Source organism: Zea mays, chromosome 6 (assembly GCF_902167145.1).
Source record: "Zea mays cultivar B73 chromosome 6, Zm-B73-REFERENCE-NAM-5.0, whole genome shotgun sequence".
In the NCBI taxonomy this organism is placed as follows: domain Eukaryota; kingdom Viridiplantae; phylum Streptophyta; class Magnoliopsida; order Poales; family Poaceae; genus Zea; species Zea mays.
In genome coordinates, this window is record NC_050101.1 from 18176682 (window position 1) to 18198571 (window position 21890).

At 47.2% G+C, this 21890-nt stretch overlaps 2 protein-coding genes across 17 annotated transcripts in view; one reads left to right on the forward strand and one right to left on the reverse strand.

Annotated features, from left to right (window-relative positions):
• Nucleotides 1–15850, reverse strand: part of LOC103629036 (uncharacterized) — a 40753-nt gene extending 24903 nt beyond the window's left edge. For 3 of the 14 annotated variants that reach the window (XR_002748643.2, XR_002748641.2, XR_002748642.2), the window contains exons 1-2: nt 14852–15847; nt 121–197 (exon numbers count right to left, since the gene is read on the reverse strand). Coding sequence is in view for 1 of the 14 variants with exons in the window: in XM_008650231.4 (XP_008648453.2) it covers nt 121–197; nt 14852–15704 (930 nt within the window). In the remaining 13 variants the exon portion in view is untranslated. Of the gene's footprint in view, nt 1–120; nt 198–14851 lie in introns of all 14 variants that reach the window. The other 11 variants (XR_002748640.2, XR_002748639.2, XM_008650231.4 and 8 more) reach the window with 5 other exon arrangements.
• A 715-nt stretch (nt 15851–16565) lies between these two features.
• Nucleotides 16566–21119, forward strand: LOC103629037 (uncharacterized). 3 transcript variants are annotated; one of them, XM_008650234.3, is made up of 6 exons: nt 16566–16751; nt 19280–19480; nt 19560–19833; nt 19907–20112; nt 20184–20487; nt 20573–21119. In XM_008650234.3, exons 4-6 carry the CDS (start codon nt 20095–20097, stop codon nt 21001–21003), a joined length of 753 nt encoding a protein of 250 aa, XP_008648456.1. In that variant the 5' UTR covers nt 16566–16751; nt 19280–19480; nt 19560–19833; nt 19907–20094; the 3' UTR covers nt 21004–21119. The 3 variants fall into 3 exon arrangements, with proteins under 3 accessions (XP_008648456.1, XP_035815763.1, XP_035815764.1); XM_035959870.1 differs by having other exon boundaries at nt 16658–16751; nt 17494–19480; nt 20573–21104; XM_035959871.1 differs by lacking the exons at nt 19280–19480; nt 19560–19833; nt 19907–20112 and having other exon boundaries at nt 16665–16751.
• Nucleotides 21120–21890: the final 771 nt, after the last annotated feature.

The window sequence follows — 21890 nt, forward strand, 5'->3', positions numbered from 1 at the left end:
GCTCCCTATTTCAAACCTTGTATCCATAAATTAGGTCGACCATTGGATGTTCCGAAAGAGCGAGTGGAGCACTCATAACTCAAAGCGCACATGACAAAGGTAGGATAGTGGCCAGCTTACCCCCAAATGTCCCAGTCGGAAAGGGAACCACAGGCTCAGGTCGCCTACGGCATCATCGGAACGCCGACGGAACAGCGCTGCAAGTAACAGAAATAAGATTAGACTACGCAGTACACACGGGAAACAGATCTAGAGAAGAACACATGTAGCAAGGAAATCCTGAACAAATGGAAGCTAAGAAGCGATACAACAGCTAATCCTGGGCCTAAAGCGTGGAGCGGCGAGACAGACCAGGAGGCAAGAACAGATCTCGCTAGCTTGGTTTTAAAATTGGGAGAGGAAAGCCAAGAGCCGCCGCCGTAGGGGATACATATGGGAGAGGAGGCACTCACTACATGACATGGGAACAGGGAGCGAAGGACAGAAGCGTCGTGCGGCGTGTAGGAATAAACCCTGAGCACACGTTTAGTATATTTGGTAGTTTATATTGATTAGTGGTTAAGTATGGTAAACTGCATGTCTAGACTGTTGGGATGGCAACAGATAATCTTGGACGTGCTGTGATTGATTCAATCTGCTGTGATTGATTCAATCAGTCTGTAACCATATATGACTACATGTATCTTCTATATAATGAATGGAGAGACACCAGAAAAGCTGTCGCTTGCAGCACCAAACACTTGCTTACGTATATTATTATCCACCCTCGTCAGTGTTCTAACAATTGGTATCGGAGCCGGTTCTTCTTCATCGTCGCGATGTCTCAATCGCCTGTCATCGACGAGAAGAAGCCCGAGCTGTCGCGCTCACCGCGCCGTCGCCGTGGCCGTTCAGGCACTCGCCATCGCTCTGGATCTCGGATCGTGGAGCGCGTCGTCGAGCGTTCATCCGCAAACGTCGCGTGGCCGATGCTCACGCGAACGAACTACCCGGAGTGGGCGCTGGTGATGGAGGTGAACTACCAGACGCTCCGTGTCTGGGATGTCGTCGACATCGGCATCGACGAGGATCCGGATGAAGACGAATACCAGCAAGATCGCCAGGCGATGGCGTGTCTCCTGCGCTCGGTCCCCTCCGAGATGTGGGGAACGCTTGGTCGCAAGCGGACCGTGAAGGAAGCATGGGACGCCGTCGAGGTACTGCGAGTTGGTGATAGCCGCGCACGCGACGCCAGCGCGCAGCAGCTCCGTCGTGAGTTTGGCGCGCTCGTCTTCAAGGATGGGGAGTCCGTTTCCGAGTTCGGGATCCGCATCACGTCGCTCGCCGTCAACCTTCGCATCCTCGGCGACAACATCTCCGACGCCGAAGTGGTAAAGAAACTTCTGCAGGTGGTGCCAGATCGGCTATCTCAGGCAGCCGTTTCTCTTGAGATGTTCCTCGATCTGAACACGGCTTCGATCGAGGACGTCGTCGGGCGTCTGCGCGTATTCGAAGAGCGCGGCAAACCGAAGGAGATCACGGACGGCATGGGCCGACTCTTGCTCTGCGAAGAAGAGTGGGAAGCACGTCGCCAGAACCGCCGCGAGCAGGAGATCTCCGGCGGCGGCGGTAGCTCCAACAGCCGCGGGAAGGACCGAGCGCGCGGACGCGGTCGCAGTGGTGCCGGTCCACCATCCCGTGACGGCCAGTCGAACAGGAACGCGGGCGGCGCATACGCGGGCGCTGGCAGGCCGCCTCCTGGAACCCTATGCAACAGCTGCGGGAAGAAAGGCCATTGGGCCCGAGACTGCAAAGGGAAAAAGAAAAAGGCCGCGGCCCATGTGGCCCAAGCTGAGGAGGAAGAAGATCGGGCCCTCATGTTCGTCTCTGTAGAAACAGAGGAAGCTGCGCCGCGCACAATTGTGCCCAACCACTCAGCGCCGCCGCCGTTGCTGTGCGCCGTCGAACCACCCGTGCGCGTCCACCTCGTCGAGCCGAAGGTCCTCCTCCACCTCAGCGAGGAAGAGAAGGAGGCAGAAGGGCCCTGCCGATGGGTCCTCGACACAGGCGCGACAAACCATATGACGGGTTCGCGTCATGTCTTCTCCGAGCTCGACAGCGGCGTGACTGGCACTGTCAAGTTTGGAGACGGGTCGGTGGTTAACATCGAGGGGAAGGGCACCGTGCTCTTCGCCCTCAGATCCGGCGAACACCGCCGACTCGGCGGCGTCTACTTCATTCCGCGGCTCACCACCAACATAGTGAGCCTCGGGCAGATGGACGAGAACGGCTTCAAGGTCGTCATCGAGGAGGGCATCCTCCGCATCTTCGACCCGTCCCGACTCCTGCTCGCTAAGGTGCACCGAACTCCAAGCCGCCTCTACTACCTCGACATGAAGGTTGTCGCCCCGGTGTGCCTCACTGCGCGTGTTGGCGACATTGCCTGGAGATGGCACGAGAGGTTCGGGCACTTGAACTTCCGTTCACTGCGCAAACTCAGTCGAGGCGAAATGGTGAAGGGGCTGCCGGAGATCGACCACATCGAGCAAGTTTGCGAGGACTGCGTTCTCGCCAAGCAAAAAAGGGCACCTTTCCCGCAGGTTGCCAAGTTCCGGGCAAAAGATCAGCTCGAGCTGGTCCATGGAGATCTCTGCGGGCCCATCACTCCACCGACGCCAGCCGGGAACGCCTATTTCCTGCTATTGGTCGATGACATGAGCAGGTATATGTGGCTCACCTTGATGCGTTCCAAGTCAGATGCACCGGCGGCCATCATGAATTTTCAGGCGAAGGTCGAGCGGGAAACAGGAAAGAAGCTGAAGGTCCTTCGCACTGACAACGGAGGAGAGTTCACCTCAGTCCAGTTCGGTGAGTACTGTGCCGGCGAGGGAATCCTTCGTCAACACTCTGCGCCGCATTCTCCTCAACAGAATGGCGTCGTAGAAAGGAGAAACCAGATGGTGGTGAACACGGCGCGCTCCATCCTGCGCGCACGAAGCATGCCCGGCTTCTTCTGGGGAGAGGCAGTGCACACCGCAGTGTATCTGCTCAATCGGTCGCCAACAGCCGCACTCGATGGCCTCACACCGTTCCAAGCGTGGTACGGGAAGAAACCACCCGTGCACTTCCTAAGAGTGTTCGGGTGCGTCGCCTTCATCAAACACCTGCGCCCGCACCCGACCAAGCTGGAGGACCGTGGACGGAAGGTGGTCTTCATCGGGTATGAAGCAGGAGCGAAGGCGTATCGCTTCTACGACCCCGCCACGGAGCGAGTTCGGGTCGCGCGTGACGTCGTGTTCGACGAAAACGCGCGCTGGGACTGGGGGAGCGCCACGCCGAGCAACAGCTCGGTGCCATTCACCGTCGAGGAGGAGTACGAGCTGCGTCATCAGGCATCGACACCATCTGCGCCCGGATCTCCAGCGCATGACGCGAGCCCTACGCCTCTACTATCGGGTGCGCCGTCGCGCTCTGCTTCTGGAGCGGGCTCGCCCGTACTGGGCTCGACGCGGAGGGAAGAACCTTCGCCGACAACTGCTGCCCCGAACGCCGCCAGGGTGACGCAGGTGGAGTTCGCGACACCACTAAGCGCTGACCCGAACTTCGACGCGGACGACGACGAGGACCTGGAGCATCGGTACAGGACTCTGGAGAACGTCCTGGGCACCATCACCGTGCCTGGGTGGGCTCATCGCGACGTCGAGAAGGCTAAGCTGCACAACGTCAGTGTGGAGGAGCCCAAGTCCTTCAAAGATGCTGATGGCGATCCAAACTGGAACGCGGCGATGGAGGAGGAGCTCAAGTCCATCCATGACAATGACACATGGTCGTTGGCTGATCTCCCTCGGGGTCAGCAAGCCATCGGCCTCAAATGGGTGTACAAGGTGAAGCGAAATGAGAGCGGCGTCGTCGTTAAATACAAGGCGCGTCTCGTGGCCAAGGGGTACGTGCAGCGCCCCGGCATTGATTTTGAAGAGGTGTTCGCCCCCGTCGCGCGGCTGGAATCAGTCCAGCTACTACTTGCCATTGCTGCGCACTTCGGCTGGGGAGTCCACCACATGGACGTCAAATCGGCATTCCTAAATGGGGAGCTTCAAGAGGAGGTATACGTCCAGCAACCTCCAGGTTTCGTCGACAGCAAGAACAAGCACAAAGTATTGCGCCTCTGGAAGGCTCTGTATGGGCTCCGTCAAGCACCGCGGGCCTGGAACCAGAAGCTTGATGCCTCCCTGCTCGGCCTCGGCTTCAAGCGATGTGTCGACGAGCACGGTATGTATATTCGTGGCAGTGGGACAGGACGCCTGATCGTAGGCGTCTACGTTGATGACCTGATCATCACCGGAGGAGATGCAGGTGCTGTGAACAAATTCAAGGGGCAGATGATGAACTCCTTCCGCATGAGTGACCTTGGGTTACTCTCCTACTACCTCGGCCTGGAAGTGTCACAAGGACCAGCTGGCATCACACTCCGACAGACTGCATACGCCGCCAAGATTCTTGAGAAGGCGGGCATGACTGGATGCAATCCCAGTGCCACGCCTATGGAGCTCAAACTGAAGCTGCTCAAAGAGGGAGACACACCAAGTGTTGATGCAACGGAGTACCGCAGCATCATCGGCAGCCTCAGGTACTTGTGCAATTCTAGGCCAGACCTGGCTTACGCTGTTGGCTATCTCAGCCGTTTTATGGAGGGACCGCGCCAGGAACATCTTGCTGCAGTGAAGCGCGTTCTGCGATATGTTGCTGGAACACAACAGTGGGGGCTGCATTACCACCCAGGCGAGAAGAACTCCGGCGTTCCCAAGTTGCTGGGATATTCAGACAGCGATCTAGCGGGCGATGTGAACGACCGGAAGAGTACAAGTGGGCTGATTTTCTTCCTGGCAGGAGGTCCGATTGCATGGCAGTCAGCAAAGCAAAGGGTGGTGGCTCTGTCTTCATGTGAGGCTGAGTACATCGCTGCTGCGGGAGCTGCGTGTGAGGCGGTATGGCTGGCACGACTGCTGGCTGAACTCGTCGGAGGAGCAGTCCTCGCACCCAAGCTCAAGGTGGACAACAAGTCCGCCATAGCTTTGATGAAGAACCCTGTGCACCATGACCGGAGCAAACACATAGATATCAAGTTTCATTTTATCCGGGAATGCTGCGACAGGAAGCTGATTGATGTCGAGTTCATCGGAACTGAATTTCAGTTGGGTGACCTTCTCACAAAGGCGCTCGGACGAAGCAGGTTTCAAGGACTCCGCGATGAGATCGGCATGAAGAAGTTAAAGTAGTTGCTCAAGGGCTTAGGAGGAGATTGTAGGAATAAACCCTGAGCACACGTTTAGTATATTTGGTAGTTTATATTGATTAGTGGTTAAGTATGGTAAACTGCATGTCTAGACTGTTGGGATGGCAACAGATAATCTTGGACGTGCTGTGATTGATTCAATCTGCTGTGATTGATTCAATCAGTCTGTAACCATATATGACTACATGTATCTTCTATATAATGAATGGAGAGACACCAGAAAAGCTGTCGCTTGCAGCACCAAACACTTGCTTACGTATATTATTATCCACCCTCGTCAGTGTTCTAACAAGCCGAGATTTGTCTTAAGAATGCACAATGTGTGAGGGGGAGATTGTTGGGAATAGTCCCACATTGTCTCGTGAGAGTGAGAAAGCAAGGTTTATATGGTTGAGGGTGCAACCCCCTAAAGGCTAGCTTTTTGGGGGGAGTGTTGGCCCAAGAGACCTAAAAGCCCGCTGCTATACGTGCGGGCGCGTGTGTCGCGGCCCGACAGCCTGGGTGGGTGCACCGTGTGTGCGGGCGGCCCCGACGGACACGCCGTGTGTCGGCGGTCCGGTTCCAACACGGCGGAGGGCCGACGACCGCGCGTGCTGGCGCAGGCAGGGCACGTCTTCGCCATGCCGAGCACTGTGCCAACGTCAGCCGGAACATGGTGAGAGGACTCAACATTGCACGCCGATACGCAGTGAGGCGTGGATTCAGACGCGGACTGCTCCGGACAGCGACACGGACTTTTATCCTGCTCCTTCTCCACGCGTCGGCTAGACAGATAGCTGGTGAACCCGTGAAGCGCCGGCAGAGCTTCAAACCGGGTGAGGTTTCAAGAAACAAGATTTGTTAGCAAGAGCGACAGGAGGCGGTGCGATTGGCTGCAGCACTGGATGGGACTCGCGGCGGCCGTCAGAGCGCAGCCACTGGGGCTAAGAGCAGTCCCAATCCTCCACGTCATCCAGTTTCCATAACATTAATTCAGCTGCCACGTAGACTAAAAGATGATGTGGCAAGCAATTAAATGAAGAAAGAGTAAGAAACTGGATCTTGCATAAGATTTGGTTTCAACACGATATCCAAGAGACAATGAGAGAAGAGGAGTATTAAATTCAGTTAAGTAATATTGATGTTTGCATTGAAGAGATAGTGTCTAGTAGTAGTTTCTAGATGACGTGGAGGCTATAAAAACTATAAGTGGTGTCTTGGGTTGGGACTGCTCTAAGGTCCTTAGAGTATACTTAGGACCACATATTATAGCCGAGACAGATTGCTAGGTCGTGTTGGTTTCTCTCTTTAGAAGAACAGGGATACACATTACTCAGAAATTGTTTAGAAAAGTATCTGAGAATGAATCTCCGATGTCTGTATTCCATTAACGTAAACAATATATACACAGTGAACGGACGGCTTCACGCCCGCACGCCTGTTCGGGAGAAAAAGCACGTTTACTTTATGCGTTTACATTATTGCTAATTAGGATTAAGGGAATGAGTAACTGCTAATCTTCTAGAGTCTTCTTGTTCTCTCTGGATCTTCTGGAGACTTCTTATCTCTGGATGAGATCACCACCGTCTATTTTCCTTTAACACTCCCCCTTGATCGAATCTATCCTATTACATCATCTAGGAATACAAAACTATTTTATATCTATCCTATTTAGTGTACTATTATCTTACAAAAACCCTGTGGGAAAAATAGATAATAAGGCACATTTCCTCTATTGATATTACCTCATTAAAAACTTTATATGGTAAAAACCTCTTTGAGGAAAAATCCATAAAAAGAAAAGAGTATAATATAATGTCAACTAGGTTATATTGTGGAGAGTGATACTCCCCCTGATTCTTGCAAATCTTTAAGTCGTTTCATACCTATCCCTTTAACATACTTTGAAAATGTGGAATATGGTAATGACTTTGTAAATAAGTCACCAAGATTATCACATGACTTAGTTTGCAAAATGTTTATTTCCCCATTCTTTTGTAACTCATGAGGATAAAACAATTTTGGAGCAATATGTTTTGTAATATTACTTTTTATATAACCAGTTTCCATCTGAACAACACAGACAGCATTATCCTCATAGATAATGGTTGGCGAGTTAATTGAACCAATGCCACATGACTGCGTTATGTGGTTTATCATTCTGCGAAGCCAAGTACACTCCTTAGAGGCTTCATATAACGCAATAATTTCAGAATGATTAGTGGAGGTAGCTACCAAAGTTTGTTTGGATGATTTCCAAGAGATAGCGGTTCCACCCTGTAAAAATACAAAACCGGTTTGTGATCTGGCATTATGGGGATCAGATAAATAGCCAGCATCAGTATATCCAATTAAAGTAGGGTCTTGACTTCTACTATAGAAAAGACCAAGATCTCTCGTGCCATTAAGATATCTAAAAATATTCTTAATTCCAGTCCAATGACGTTTTGTAGGAGCTGCACTATGTCTCGCAAGTAAATTCACTGCAAATGCAATGTCCGGCCGGGAATTATTTGCAAGATACATGAGTGCTCCAATAGCACTGAGATATGGAAATTCAGAACCCAAAATCTCTTCTCCTTCATCCTTTGGTCGAAAAGGATCTTTATTCATATCGAGAGATCTTACAACCATAGGAGTTTTAACTGGATATGCTTTATCCATATTGAATTTCTCTAATACTTTCTGGATATATGCCGATTGAAATATAAAAATTCCTGAAGGTAAATATTCAAGTTGAATACCTAAACAAAATTTGGTTTGACCCAAATCCTTCATCTCAAATTCCGTCTTTAAATGATGACGTGCTTCATTTATATCTTTTTCGCTTCCAATAATGTTGAGGTCATCAACATATACTGAAATGATACAAAATCCAGTGGAGGACTTCTTAATGAACACACATGGACAATCATCATTATTAGTGTATCCTTTAAGAAAAAGGAAATCACTTAAGCGATTGTACCACATTCGCCCTGATTGTTTTAAGCCATATAGTGACTTTTTCAATTTTACACAATACATGTTACGATTTGCTGATGGATTCGGTATATTTATTCCATCTGGAACTTTCATATAAATTTCTGAATCCAGTGACCCATATAAATATGCGGTTACTACGTCCATCAACTGCAAAGATAGACGATTTTGTACTGCCAGTGAAATTAAGTATCGAAATGTTATGCCACTCATTACTGGAGAGTATGTTTCATTATAATCAATGCCGGGCTTTTGCGTAAAGCCTTGTGCTACTAACCTTGCTTTATATCTCACCACTTCGTTGTTTTCGTTTCGCTTACGAACGAAAACCCACTTGTATCCTACTGGGAAGGTGCCTTTAGGTGTTAACATCACTTCCGAGAATACTTCTCTTTTATAAAGCGAGGCAATCTCTTTTTTAATAGCTTCTTTCCACTGATTCCAGTCTGAGCGTTTTCTACACTCTACCATGGATTTAGGATCTAGATCATTAAGGATGTCAGCAACTTGTTCAGAGAAATAAGAGTCGACTACAGTAGCCTTGCGGTCAAAGGTTTCACCAGTTTCAATATAATTGGTAGCAAGTTCATCTACCCTTAAGGACACATCAGGATTTCCCGTATCCATGGTCCTTGGGTTTTCCGATATTACTTCTTCGACTATGTGCGCATTCGAAGAGGGTTGTGTATCAATTCCACATTGTGGTTCATCAACTTGTTGTTGATGTGCATTTACCGTCTTTCTTTTCTTTAAAGGAGGTGAATCCTTATTGGTTGCCTTACTTCTCCCCCTTTTATTAGTAGGATTTTGAGTGGTTTTGTTTGGTACCTCCACTCTTTCAGGCGCGTTCCTAGCAGGAATGAAAGACTTTATTACACCTTTGTAATTAGTGAATGCATCAGGCAGGTTATTTGCAATATTTTGCAAACCAATAATTTTCTGAACTTGGAGTTCATTTTCTTTAGTACGGGGATCTGAGGAGGAGATACTTTTCGCATCCCAATCAATTTCTCGGCATTCTCTTTTCTGGTACTTGAAATCTCCCCCTAATGCCGGGAAATGTTCCTCATTAAAAATACAATCAGCGAACCGGGCCGTAAATAGATCACCCGTTAGGGGTTCTAAATACTTTATTATTGACGGAGATTGGTAACCCACATAAATCCCTAACTTTCTGTGGGGGCCCATAGAGGTACGCTGTGGTGGTGATATCGGTATATAAACGACACACCCGAATTTACGCAAATGGGAAATCCTAGGAGGGTCCCCTCGTACTAACTCCAAGGGAGAGGAGTCATGATATGCAGTTGGTCTTAGTTGTAGTAGGTCGGCAGAGTGTAAAACTGCATGACCCCAACATGACGTAGGCAAAGAGCAATTCATTAGTAATGGACGTGCAACGAGCTTTATTCTTTTGATTAAAGATTCAGCCAAACCATTTTGAGTGTGGACATATGGGACTGAATGCTGAACCTGAATTCCTAAAGCCATACAATAATCATTAAAGGCATGGGAGGAAAATTCAGCAGCATTGTCCATTCGGATCGATTGGATCCGATGTTCAGGATAATGTGCCTTTAGCTTTATAATTTGTGACATTATTTTAGCAAAAGCATGGTTTCTAGTAGACAGTAAACACACATGTGACCATCTTGTAGATGCATCGATTAAAACCATAAAATATTTGAACGGTCCAGAAGATGGCTCAATTGGGCCACAAATATCGCCTTGAATTCTTTCAAGAAATCTAAGTGGTTCCGCTCGGATTTTAAGAGGTGAAGGTCTTAAAATCAATTTCCCTGTAGCACATGCAGTGCATATATAATCTGAAGATTTGGGAAATTTTGCTTCAGTCAAATCATGACCAATAGAATTGGTGATAATTTTTCTCATCATCCCGATACCCGGGTGCCCTAGTCGATCATGCCAAATTTGAAATGCATCGACATTCTGAAAAATTACCTTGTATGCAACATGTTCAATGGGCTTGATGTATGTATAATATAATCCGGATTCTAGAGTTGGAATTTTTTCACATATCTGTTTGCCATATTCAGTATGTTTGGTAAGAAGTAGATATTCTTCTTTATTTTCTTCATATGTTTCCACATGGATCCCATTCTTACGAATATCTCTATAACTTAATAAGGTACGAGTTGAATCGGGATATAATAAAGCATTCTCGATCACAATTTGAGTACCCATTGGAAGAGTGATAATGGCTCTACCAGAACCAACTATCAATGCATCTCTTCCTGCAATTGTTAAAACATTTCCTTCCCTTTTCTTTAAAGTCTGGAAATATTTTATCTCAGTTAATATAGAGTTTGTGGTACAGCTATCCACAAGGCATAATTCCTCCTCCAATGAACCATTTCCGGTAGACATCTATATTAATAACAAGAATTTAGGAGATTAATTCTTTATTTTATTAAATATTTATTTATACATACATATGGTATCCAATGTCAATATTACAATAATAATATTATGGTATATATGAGTTTTTGTACTATCATTAGTACAACTCTTATTGTAATAACTATCTTCAAATCCTAAGCAAACTCTATATAATATGACTTCTAACTATGAATTTTATTACAACACTTAAATGATTGGGTATCAAATTTCAGAAATAGATATCTAAACTAGATCTCCACATATGTCGCCCGAGTTGTATTCAATCATCATGTCGTCCATCTGCTGAGCGGATGCCTTGTTGTTGGAACAACCATTCTCCTTATCTTTCTCAGTAGCTTGATTGAAGTGGGCTTCATATCTTGATCTTTTGTTGCCATCTCGGAGTGACCTTAAATAAAGGTCTACCAAATGCTTAGGAGTACGGCAAGTGGCCGCGAAATGCGTGTTACAACCACATTTGTGACAAAGACGTGGTTTGTCATTTGCAAATTTTTCATTTCCACGAGCTCTCTTGTTTTCTTTATGCCTAAGGTTCTTTTTGAAATTTCGACCACGTCGATTAGGAGGAATTTTTGGATTTACAAGTGGAGATCCATTAAATTTCCTTTTATTCAGAGCTTTATTCTGTGCATGGTGGACCTCAGGTAGAGGTGCAGCACCAACTGGACGTAAATGATGGTTCTTCATAAGTAACTCATCATTCTTCTCGGCTTGAATTAGTGAATGAATAAGCTGGGAATAAACTTGGTGGTTCTCTTTACGGTATTGATTACACAATACCCTGTCTGACGGGTGCATAGTAGATAAAGTTTTTTGTATCTTTTCTGCATCCGTTGGTTCTTTTTCACAAAATTTCAACCTTGTGCATATGTTATGAACTGTATGATTGTAATCAGTTACAGATTTAAAATCTTGTAAGCGTAGGTGATTCCACTCATGCTGTGCTTCAGGACATATAATTTCCTTTTGCTGTTCATAACGTTCTTGAAGTGCGACCCATAGGTTTCGAGGATTTTCTTCCAAAAGATATTCTTTTTTGAGATCCTTATGGATGGAAGTCCTTAACAAGAGTAATGCAGTGTACTTCGCAATATCAGTTATATTTGGATTGTTTGCGTCAGGTGCATTAATGGTATGTAAAATCCCTCTAGATGCAAAACCAATTTTGATATCTGATGCCCATGCAAGATAATTGCTACCATCGATAGCAAGTTCCTCAAATTCCTTTATTCCTTGCATTTTGCCTACAAGGTATAACCATCGATTTATTATGTTACCTATGTGGTAAATATAAAACCTTAATGGTCGTGTTGTAAAATCAAAATATTGTTTATCCTATAAAATTCTTTGAATTCATAGATATTCGAAGTTGCTATGACCTCCAAATTATGTATTGCCATAAATTATTATTTTAAAATAAAAATAAGGTAATCTCTAGTAATGGAGTAGACTAAGTATCTAAAGTATTATTGTATGAGAAGAACATGTATAGATAATCATCATATTAAGATATGATGTAGATCTCTTAGTGATAGGCAATTTAAATTGCTGCTTAAAAGGCATGGTCTCTAGGCTGAAATATTCATTTTTTTTTGAATAAGACGCAGCCAATGCCCTAGTCTCTATCACCTTATGTTGATTCTCAAAAATAATTTTAGATACATTTAATTTAATAATATATGTGTTATATAAGATTTGCAAATATATATATGTAAATGTATATTTCTTTTTAACCCTAAGAACAAATCAAATATATATATTGATTGTGAGAGTGAAATCTGTAGCGCAGTGTCATTTTTGTTTTAAAAAAAATACACAAAAGACAAAAATATACACAAACACATATATACATTCACATATTCACGGTTACATTTTACAACTGTAACATAATATATAGATACATCTAACTAATGTTCTAGTAGAAATGTAAAAGAAAATTGCTGGAATCTGTAAACTAACACATATGTACAAATTAATAAAACAGATATGGGTCTGAATGAACCATAACTATATAAAAGAAAAGGGAAATAGGGGTTCTGTGTGCTCTCTGTCGACTTGTTAGCGGTGTGACTTGGCCCATGGCAACAACCCAGCCCATCAGTGACGTCTGTCGGGAGTAAAAATAAAAAAAAATGCAGGGCTGTGTAACCCTAGTCTTCATCTTCTCCCTAGCCGCCGTCACGTCCAGCCCAGCCGCCGTCACCTCCAGATGTGCGCGCGACCAACTGGGGCGCGGATTCGGCCGCCACCGCGGGCGCGAGCCTGGCCGCAGCCAACGCGGGCGCGAGCCTGGCCGCAGCAAACGCGGGCGCGAGGCAGCCAGCTGCTGGCGTGCTGGGCTGCGCTCGGCCGCCATCCGCAGGGCCGTGCTCGGCCGCCAGTCGCCTCACCATTCGTCCAAGTGCGTCGAGCAATATCCCCTGTCCTCCCCTTCTTCCTTGCAAATTTAGGAGATGGAGTCTGCCTTCTCCTCGTCCGAGGAGAACCATCCGCTGCTGCTGCCGTTGGGGAGGTCGGCCTCATTCTTGACGGGGCGCAGACCTGGGCGGCGCGCGGCCGCTACTCCGGCATGGCGTCGTGGCGGGAGAAGCGTGGGGGACGACATCGGGAGCGCGGAAGGCGGGGGGAATTGACCACGGCGTTGGAGAAGAACGGCGGGCAACCCGTCCGAGCCGCCATGGTTGGTCGTCGGCCAAATCCAGGCGGCGCAGGCGTAGGTGGCCTCCACCGAGGCCTCTCCTCTGCTGCCTGGGTTGGCGTCGGCAGGACGGTGGAGGTGGCAGTGACTGCGGCTTGGCGTAGAGCGGAGATGATTGTGGTGTCGAGGATTCCGGCGTCGCGCAGCACACACTGTCCGTATCCATGGACCGGGCAGAAGCCTGGTGGGTACGGGTTGGAGGTCGGCGTCGCCTCGACTGGAGTCGAAGACGGAGGAACAACCGCCACTGCTGGCGCGCGTGCGCGACGCGACATCGATCCACGGCGCGGCAGTTCACGGCGAGCGGTTCTACGAAGTGTGGGAAGCCACACGCCGGTGAAACCGTCGGCGCTCATCTGCATGATGGCACTCTGGATGGCGAAGCCGATACGGTCGTCGTCAAGAACTCCCAGGTGACATGCCCGGATGAACTCACGAATGACGGCACGCCGGAGTTTCTTCACAAGGCGGCGAAGAGTAAGCATCGGCATTTTTGTTACCTTCTCTGTTTTTCTCGCCGGAGTTTCTGATTGGCTTTTTTGTCTTCCCTGATGTCGACAGTGGTGGTTCACGACGAGTCTTTTCGTGGTTTCTTGATGTCTTGATGTCGACGGTGGTGGTTCACGACGAGTCTTTCCGTGGTTTCTTGATGTCTTGATGTCGACGGTGGCCTCGCTCAACAGTTAGAGACTCGTGCTGATAACGTGTTTAGAAAAGTATCTGAGAATGAATCTCCGATGTCTGTATTCCATTAACGTAAACAATATATACACAATGAACGGACGGCTTCACGCCCGCACGCCTGTTCGGGAGAAAAAGCACGTTTACTTTATGCGTTTACATTATTGCTAATTAGGATTAAGGGAATGAGTAACTGCTAATCTTCTAGAGTCTTCTTGTTCTCTCTGGATCTTCTGGAGACTTCTTATCTCTGGATGAGATCACCACCGTCTATTTTCCTTTAACAGAAATCACGACAATCCTGAACGAAGTGCAAGAGCTGGTGGCAATTAGCTTCACGTACGTCTTTCAAGCTTGTGCGTGCAAGACGATCAGCGAATATAATCACGCAGCCCACTTATGTGCCCAACACCCTTTAGGCCTTGTTTGATACTCTCGTATTCACCTCAATCCATGTGTATTGAGGTGGATTGATGTGTAACTTAAATTAATTTACACCTCAATCCACTTCAATACATATGAATTGAGGTGAATACGAGAGTATCCAAACAAGGCCTTAGTTTCTTTTTATAATTTTGTTTGGTATTCTCCCCCTAGCTTCTTGCAGAATTGTCTACGTTCCAAAAAAAAAAAATGTAAAAACATGTAATATAACTAGTAAACATCGAACCAATCTCTTACATAATTAAATTAAATATTTTCCTGAGTTATGTTTTTCGTATTTGTAAGGATCCAAGTGAATAACTATATATAACCAGATAACAAGGATTGTGAGATATAATACAACTGAGAGGCTGGCTGACTAGGAAGTGGATTCTCACCTTGGCAGCCGTTAGGAAGGTAAGGGTTGCCGTCGAAACCTTGGTTGCACTTACAGATGTAGCCCCGTCCGCTGGCTGCGCTTGAGCAGAAGCTGTTGACGCTGCGGCACGCGTATCCTGCAGGGTTCTTGCAGTCGTCCTCCCCGATGGACCAGTCAAGGACCACCGGCGCCTTTCCACCACGGGAGCTGTTGAAGAACTGCAACAGCGAGCTAACATTGTTGACGAACTCCGGCGACGAGATGTTGCTGGAGCTAGAGGTCCACGACGTGAAGTTGGACGAGTCCATGAGCACCGCGAAACTGCAGCGACCAAATAAGTCCGCGCCGCCGTCGATCCCAGAGATGTCCATGAAGCCGGCGTCGAACCACACATGGAAATACGGCGGACCGTTGGGGATGACCGTCTGGCAGCATCCCATCCCGGAGCAAGTGTTTAGGGAGATCGTGCGGTTGAAGCACGTGGACACGCACCCGGTCAGGTAGTTATTCTCAGCAACGTTGTTCCTCTTCTTCCTGGTGTCACCGATGTACGCCAGCGCCCGGCACCCTACCACCGTGAACTTGTTGGCCGTGCTGGAGAAACGGTAATTGGCGCCCAAGGACCAGTGCCACTCGTCGGCCACCATCGTCCGAGACGCAGAGTCGTAGCAGTAAGAAGAGATAGGGAGGAGCACCTTGGCTTCACCTTGCTCCGGAGAGATGCTGAGGATCTCCACGCCGCCGCATGATCTTTTGCACTCCGCACCACCAATACTACTCTCCCCGGCGGCTAGCCATGGCATTGGCACGACCACCGCCGCACTGAGACACACTAGTCCTGCTACTAATACTGATGAGTGGGATGTCATCATGACTGACACTAGCTAGTAGTCTTCTTGAGCTGGTGACGGACTGGGAGCTCTGCTCTCCCCGTAAGCTACTTGTCTGAGCATTTTATTTGCCAAGTCGTGCTTCTGTCCAGAGGTCATGTCATGATCCGACTACCGCCGGTGACTCAACACTTCAGGCAACGGCAGAGGAACTGCTGCAGTGGCGCCGCTTTCTTCTGTGGAATAATGGATCCACTTGTGTGCGCCGCCCACGGTTGTTTGCCTGTCTGTGTCAGCATCTTGTCTTTGTGTGAGACAGACCTAAAGGGCACTCTTTTCATTTTTATATTTTCTTTTGATTTTTCAAAAATATATGTCGATGCGAAGGAATTACAAAACTGGGGGCCTGTCGCTCCTGGGTGGGGCCAGGGAAAAAAATCTCGGTGAAAAAATTTCGAGAAAACCGAAAATCACGTTTATCGGTGCGACCCGGTTTTTTACTTATCGCCCGAAATTTTCGTCGGTTTTGAATTCAGTTCATCCAAACCTACAGTTATGCATTTGGGCTACAAAGAAGAGGTCCAAAACGCTACCATCTGCTCCTTCTAGCCATTACCTACAAATAATCTACTCCCTCCGTTCTCGAATATTTGTCGCTCGTTAGTTCAAAAATGAACTAGCGGGCGACAAATAAAAAAAAACGGAGGGAGTACATTTTTTCTGATTAAATTGAACTATTTTTTCTAAATTTTGTCCGAATTTTTTTTTGAGAAAAACGAAAAAACCGAGAAATCTAAGAAACGCGTTTCTCGGTGAGGTCCGGTTTTTTTGGTTACCGGTAAGGTAAACCCTGGGTGGGGGCTACAGGGGCCTATCGCCTATCACAGGCAATGTGGTGCGCCGGGGGGCATTTCGGGGAATTGAGTCCCGTCGTCCAGGCCAGGGGCGACAGGCCCCCTCCCCCATATAAAAGCCAGAACCAGCCCCCGGTGACCTCATTTGCAGCCCTAGGATTTCAGAGAAAGGAGAGAGGTGGGAGGAGAAAGGAAGCGGCGAAGCCCTGCCGGATTGTTGATCTGAAGGAAGCAGGTAATATATTTCGAAGCATATTTTCTTTTCGTAATGTATTTTAAGTAAAGTTTTTATTAGATAGCATTAACAGTTTAGTAGATGTAGTTTTACGTAGATTTATTTAGGGTCATAGTACATATGAAGATATTAATTTAGTTTAAGAATATATTGCTTAGTATAAATAGTGGATTTGGTTTAGTTGTATGTATTTTTATTTAGGATCACAGTAAGTAGTTACAAAATAAATCACAGTGGATATAGTTAACCTTGCGATGCACCGTAGAATTTAAGCAAAAGATCTGGTTACTAAGGTGGTAAGTATAGGTTCGTTTGATAGATAGTTTATAGAAAAATATACAGATAGGCCAAAAGAGTATCATAGCTTATGGGTGTGTTTGGTTTGGCTTTTGGCTTTGGCTTTTACCCCCTAAAAGCCAAAAGCCAAACCAAAGGGTTGGATCTAGGAAGCAGCTTTTTCTAAAAGCCGACTTTCTTGCAGTGCAAAACTGAAAGCACCTCTGGACCTGCTTTTAGCGGCTTTTGGATGGAACTGTGAAAATATATATGGAAAAACTTTTAGCGACTTTTAGTGGTTTCCACCAAACACTTTTTAGCTTTTTAACAGCTCACAGCCCACAGCAGCTTTTTTCACAGCTCACAGCCCACAGCAGCTTTTTTCACAGCCACAGCCCAACCAAACAGACCTTATATCTTGTGATGAAGGTGGATGAACGAATTGTGTCATACGATTCATTTGCAGATATATCGAACAAATTAGTGTTTCAAGTCTATTATGGTGCCGGCCCTGCTATGTACGGTCCTCAGGGAGTAGACATGTCACTGTTTGAGCGTACGAGCATTGGAATAGATAAACCCTTAGAGAGAAGTTTTGGTTCAATTAAGAAATCGCTCGAGCGTGCCTTTGGTGTCAATCCGGCCGGAGACACATGTGCCGAGCGTACAAGTTGTTGTCAACTAGGAGGGTGAAGCTGACACGTGGGACTTGATGGGCATCGAGAACACTACTGCTTGGCAGGAATATATCGATGCAGCTACATTACGTGGGTGGCCTTTTGGCATGCGTGTACAGTTGCATGAAAAGCCACAACGCGTAATAGCACAAGATGAAGATGAAAGGTATCCGTCTGGATACGTGGAGGCAGAACAACCCGACAGAGCTGAGGGCCGCCGTGCTTATGACATAGAATCGCAAGGTGTGGCTGATGAAGGGGAGAGGATAATAAGAATTGTGGATGAAATGGAGGCTGAAGACCGTGAGGCACAGGAGATGGAAGAATGTGGGGACTCATCGGACGACGAGGCATACCCAGTGCCAACTGAGTGAAGGGGTTCGGCAACCCTATTATACAAGATGGCAGATGCCAAGAGTGGGAGTACCGAGAGAACGAGGTAGTGCAAGGAGCGAAGTATTCAAATATTGAAGCCGTGAAGGATGCTGTAAAGAAATGGGCTGTGTCATTAAGGAGAGAATTTTGAGTTGTCAAATCTGGCAGTAAGGAGTACGAGGTGAAGTGTTTGAAGGACGATGGGTGCCCATGGAGAGTACATGCCTACAAGGGTAGATGGAAAACTCACTGGGTATGTTCTATTGTTACGGAGCATACCTGTGTGTTGGATGGCGTTTAGAAAATACACCAAAATATGACATCGGACTTTGTCGCCCAAGAAGTATATGGTTTGATCCTCGAACGGCTCAATTACGAGCCGAAATTGATAGTCAGGCACATATATATAGAGCAGAAAGTATCAGTACATTATCAGCTACGTATGTAAGGGCATGGAGGGCTAAACAAAAGGTGTTCGAGATGAGATTTGGCACGTACGAGGCTTCATATGATAATCTGCCCGTATGTTGTCTCATGTTGTGCAGAGAAATCCAGGAAGCGCCTATCATATCTTCCTGGTACCAAGATCGCAAGGAGCACCAAGCATTCTTCAGCGAGCCTTCTTCTGTCTTGGTGCATGTGTCAGGGCATTTCAATACTGTGCCCCTGTACTATGGCACATTCCTGACCGGAAAATACAAAGGACAGATACTATCTGCAATTGGAGTTGATTGCAATAACCAAGTTGTCCCAATTGCATTTGCTTTTGTGGAGAATGAGAACACAGACAGTTGGTACTGGTTCCTGGAACGAGTCAAAATTCATGTGGTTGCCGCACGGCCTAATGTATGCCTGATAAGTGATAGGAATTTTGGACTGCTTGCGGCAATAAGGAAACTGCAGGAAGGGGATGGCATAGGTCATCCTATTTGGCCAGACGTGCAGAACAAGTGGTGTATTAGGCATATATGGGTGTAAACTTCCATGAACATTTCAAGAATAGAGACTTAATGCAATTGTTCAAGAGGTTGTGCACTTAGAACCAGCAAATAAAGTTCAATGTTCTCTGGCAAGAGCTTGAATCGTGGGTTTAAAAAGTCGTTAGGGTTTCAATGGTCATACTGTGTGAACCTTGTTATTTGTAAGTTTAAATCTTTCATGATATTTCTATAGTCGTGTTAATTTACAATCATTTCGTAGATGCAAAACATGTATCGGGAGAAGCTATGGCGGAAGAGGGGTCATCCCCCGGAGTTATATCCCAACGCGTCTAGTAAGGATGCTCCTGTTCCTCCTGACCTCCCTGTACCTAACTGTGACTGTGGGAGACCGGCTGTAGTATTTCGATCGAGACATCCAGACATGGCTCCTCATTGCTTTTACACATGCAGCAGTTTTAATGTAAGTGATTTTTCACTTCCATTGCTTTTTATTTTTTAATAGATGTTTACAAATATTTCGTTACATTCTTGTTGTGCAGGATCATGCGAAGTGCTTTTTTCTAGTGGATCGACGGTCCTGATAAGTTTGACCCTAGGTACCTCCTTTTCGACCATTGGTGGAGAGGGAGGAATACACGTGAGCGCTTTAAGCGGTGGGTGCCTCCTCCCCTGAACCCCCCGCCAATGACGGAGGAGGAGAAGAACCTTGCCACAAATAGACGACTAGAGTCTCCGCCTCCATACGATTGCGGAGATCGTGCTGTTATATGCCCGGAGAACCAGCAGGACTTTGTGTATCCTAATAGTGACTATGTGAGTCTATAACAAATGTCCTCAGTTTGTTATGTTTGTGCATAAATTTACTGACTAATGTATCCTCCTGTAGCCATACGGTAGGCGAAAGTGTTTTTTAGAGAGTGGTTGTATTGGCCTAAGTCTCATTGGCCGGAGCCAAAGGAAAAGGAGAAGAAGAAAAAAGAGAGGAAGTACGAACCTGTACTATGCAGATGTGGTGTTGAAGCTAAGTATGGACTAGTTCCTTCAGAGCTTGGAGTAGGATATTTTTGTGGTCATATGGTAGACTACGAAGAGGTTGGTAATTGTATTTAATGTCATGAGATATATTGTTGCCTCCGTACTAATGTTTTGTTTCGTATGCGTAGGAGACCAGGAAATGCACTTGGGAGTACTACGATGATAAAGATGAAGTGAAGCATGAGATAAGGTCGAACAAACTCATGGGAGAGAAGATGCAGTGTGGATCTCAGCTCATTGATTCGTACATTAAACAGTGCGGACAGAAGATACGTAGGTTTGCCGAAGAACTTGGCTGTAATAGCCCGATGCGTGTTGAGCGGAGAAAAAGGAAGGTGGCTTACGAGAAGAGGGCACAGGAGGCTAGGGAAATGCCGGCGGCCAGAGCCGAGGAGGAAATGCTGGACAATCTTGCTGGTCATCTGTGTACCAGTGAGTGACACAAAGACGTGTTGTTTTTGCTCCCAAATTGTATTTGTGCTGTCGTTGCTAGCTACTTGTCTTTGTTAACTTGCAGAGATTGGATGCACCGGGAAGCACATCGTAGAGGAGGCCCGTGCAAGATACGTGGAGCAGAAAATGGCAGAGGTGGAGTTGCTGGCGGAGGAGGAAGGCGACACTTCAAGATTGAGTGAGCTTCTGGAGCTAGCTGAGACTGGATTACATGTGGAGGAGGAGGAATTTATGTCTCAGGCTGCCGATCAAGCAGAGGCCGCTCATTACAAGCGAAAGGCAGATGAGGCAAGTGCAGGTGTAATGTTGTTGGCCCAGGAGGAGGAGAACGAGTTAATATCCCAGGCTGCAGATGTGGTGGAAGCAGCATACTACAAGAGAAAGGCCGAGGAGGGAAATGCAGGACAATCAAGCAAGTGGAACAATATTGTGATTGAGGATTGTGCGACGGATGACACAGACGACGAGTTGCTTACTGATTATGTTTCGGACTGACTTCGCTACCCATGTGTTTGGTAGTACCTTGTATTCTGCATGGGTTGTTTCATTGTATTGTACTCTTTATGTATTTGTAATCACGAAAAAAATTCGCAAGAGTTTCCCTTGTTTTAGTCCCATCCACAGTTATAATAAGCAAACGCAATATGATCTAAGCATATATATCACTAGAGAATAGCATAGATAGTCCAAACATGCACCGGAAGTCGTCATCCATAGTCATTGGCAATTCCTCCGCATCGGCATATATTTTTGAAAAATAAAAAAAATATAAAAATGAAAAGAGTCCTCTGTTTGGCCTGTGGGCGGGCCCCAAGGGCCTGTCGCCCGGGGTGACAGGCCCTTCGGGCCCACCCACAGGCCAAACAGAAGTGGCTTGGAGGTGGGAGGTCCCCTGTAGCCCCTGTGATGGGCGACAGGCCCCAGATTTGCAATTCCTTCACATCGGCATATTTTTTTGAAAAATAAAAAAAAATAAAAATGAAAAGAATCTGACCTAAAGGTGGGCAAATGGGCCGGCACGAAGCCCGTATTTTTTGGCCCGGCACGACACGAAATATTTTTGGGCTAGGCCATGCCTGGGCCGTAGCCTGGGCCCGTGGGCTGGCCCGGCACGGCCCGTTTACAGTTGGCCCGAAGTAGCACGAATTTGGCCCGATTTGGCCCGGCCCAAATCCCCCCACTCCCCTCACTGGGCCCTGGCCTGTGGCCTCCCCGCCTGCCTGGCTGGCCCGACCCAGTGCACCCCGGCCATATATAATGTGGATGGCGGACGCCCCGCTCGGCCGCTCCGCTCGCCGCCTCGCGATTCAGCCGTTCCCCAATCCCCACTTCCCCTTCCCGGCTTCCCTCCCCTCCCTCCGAACCCTAACCCTAAAACCGGC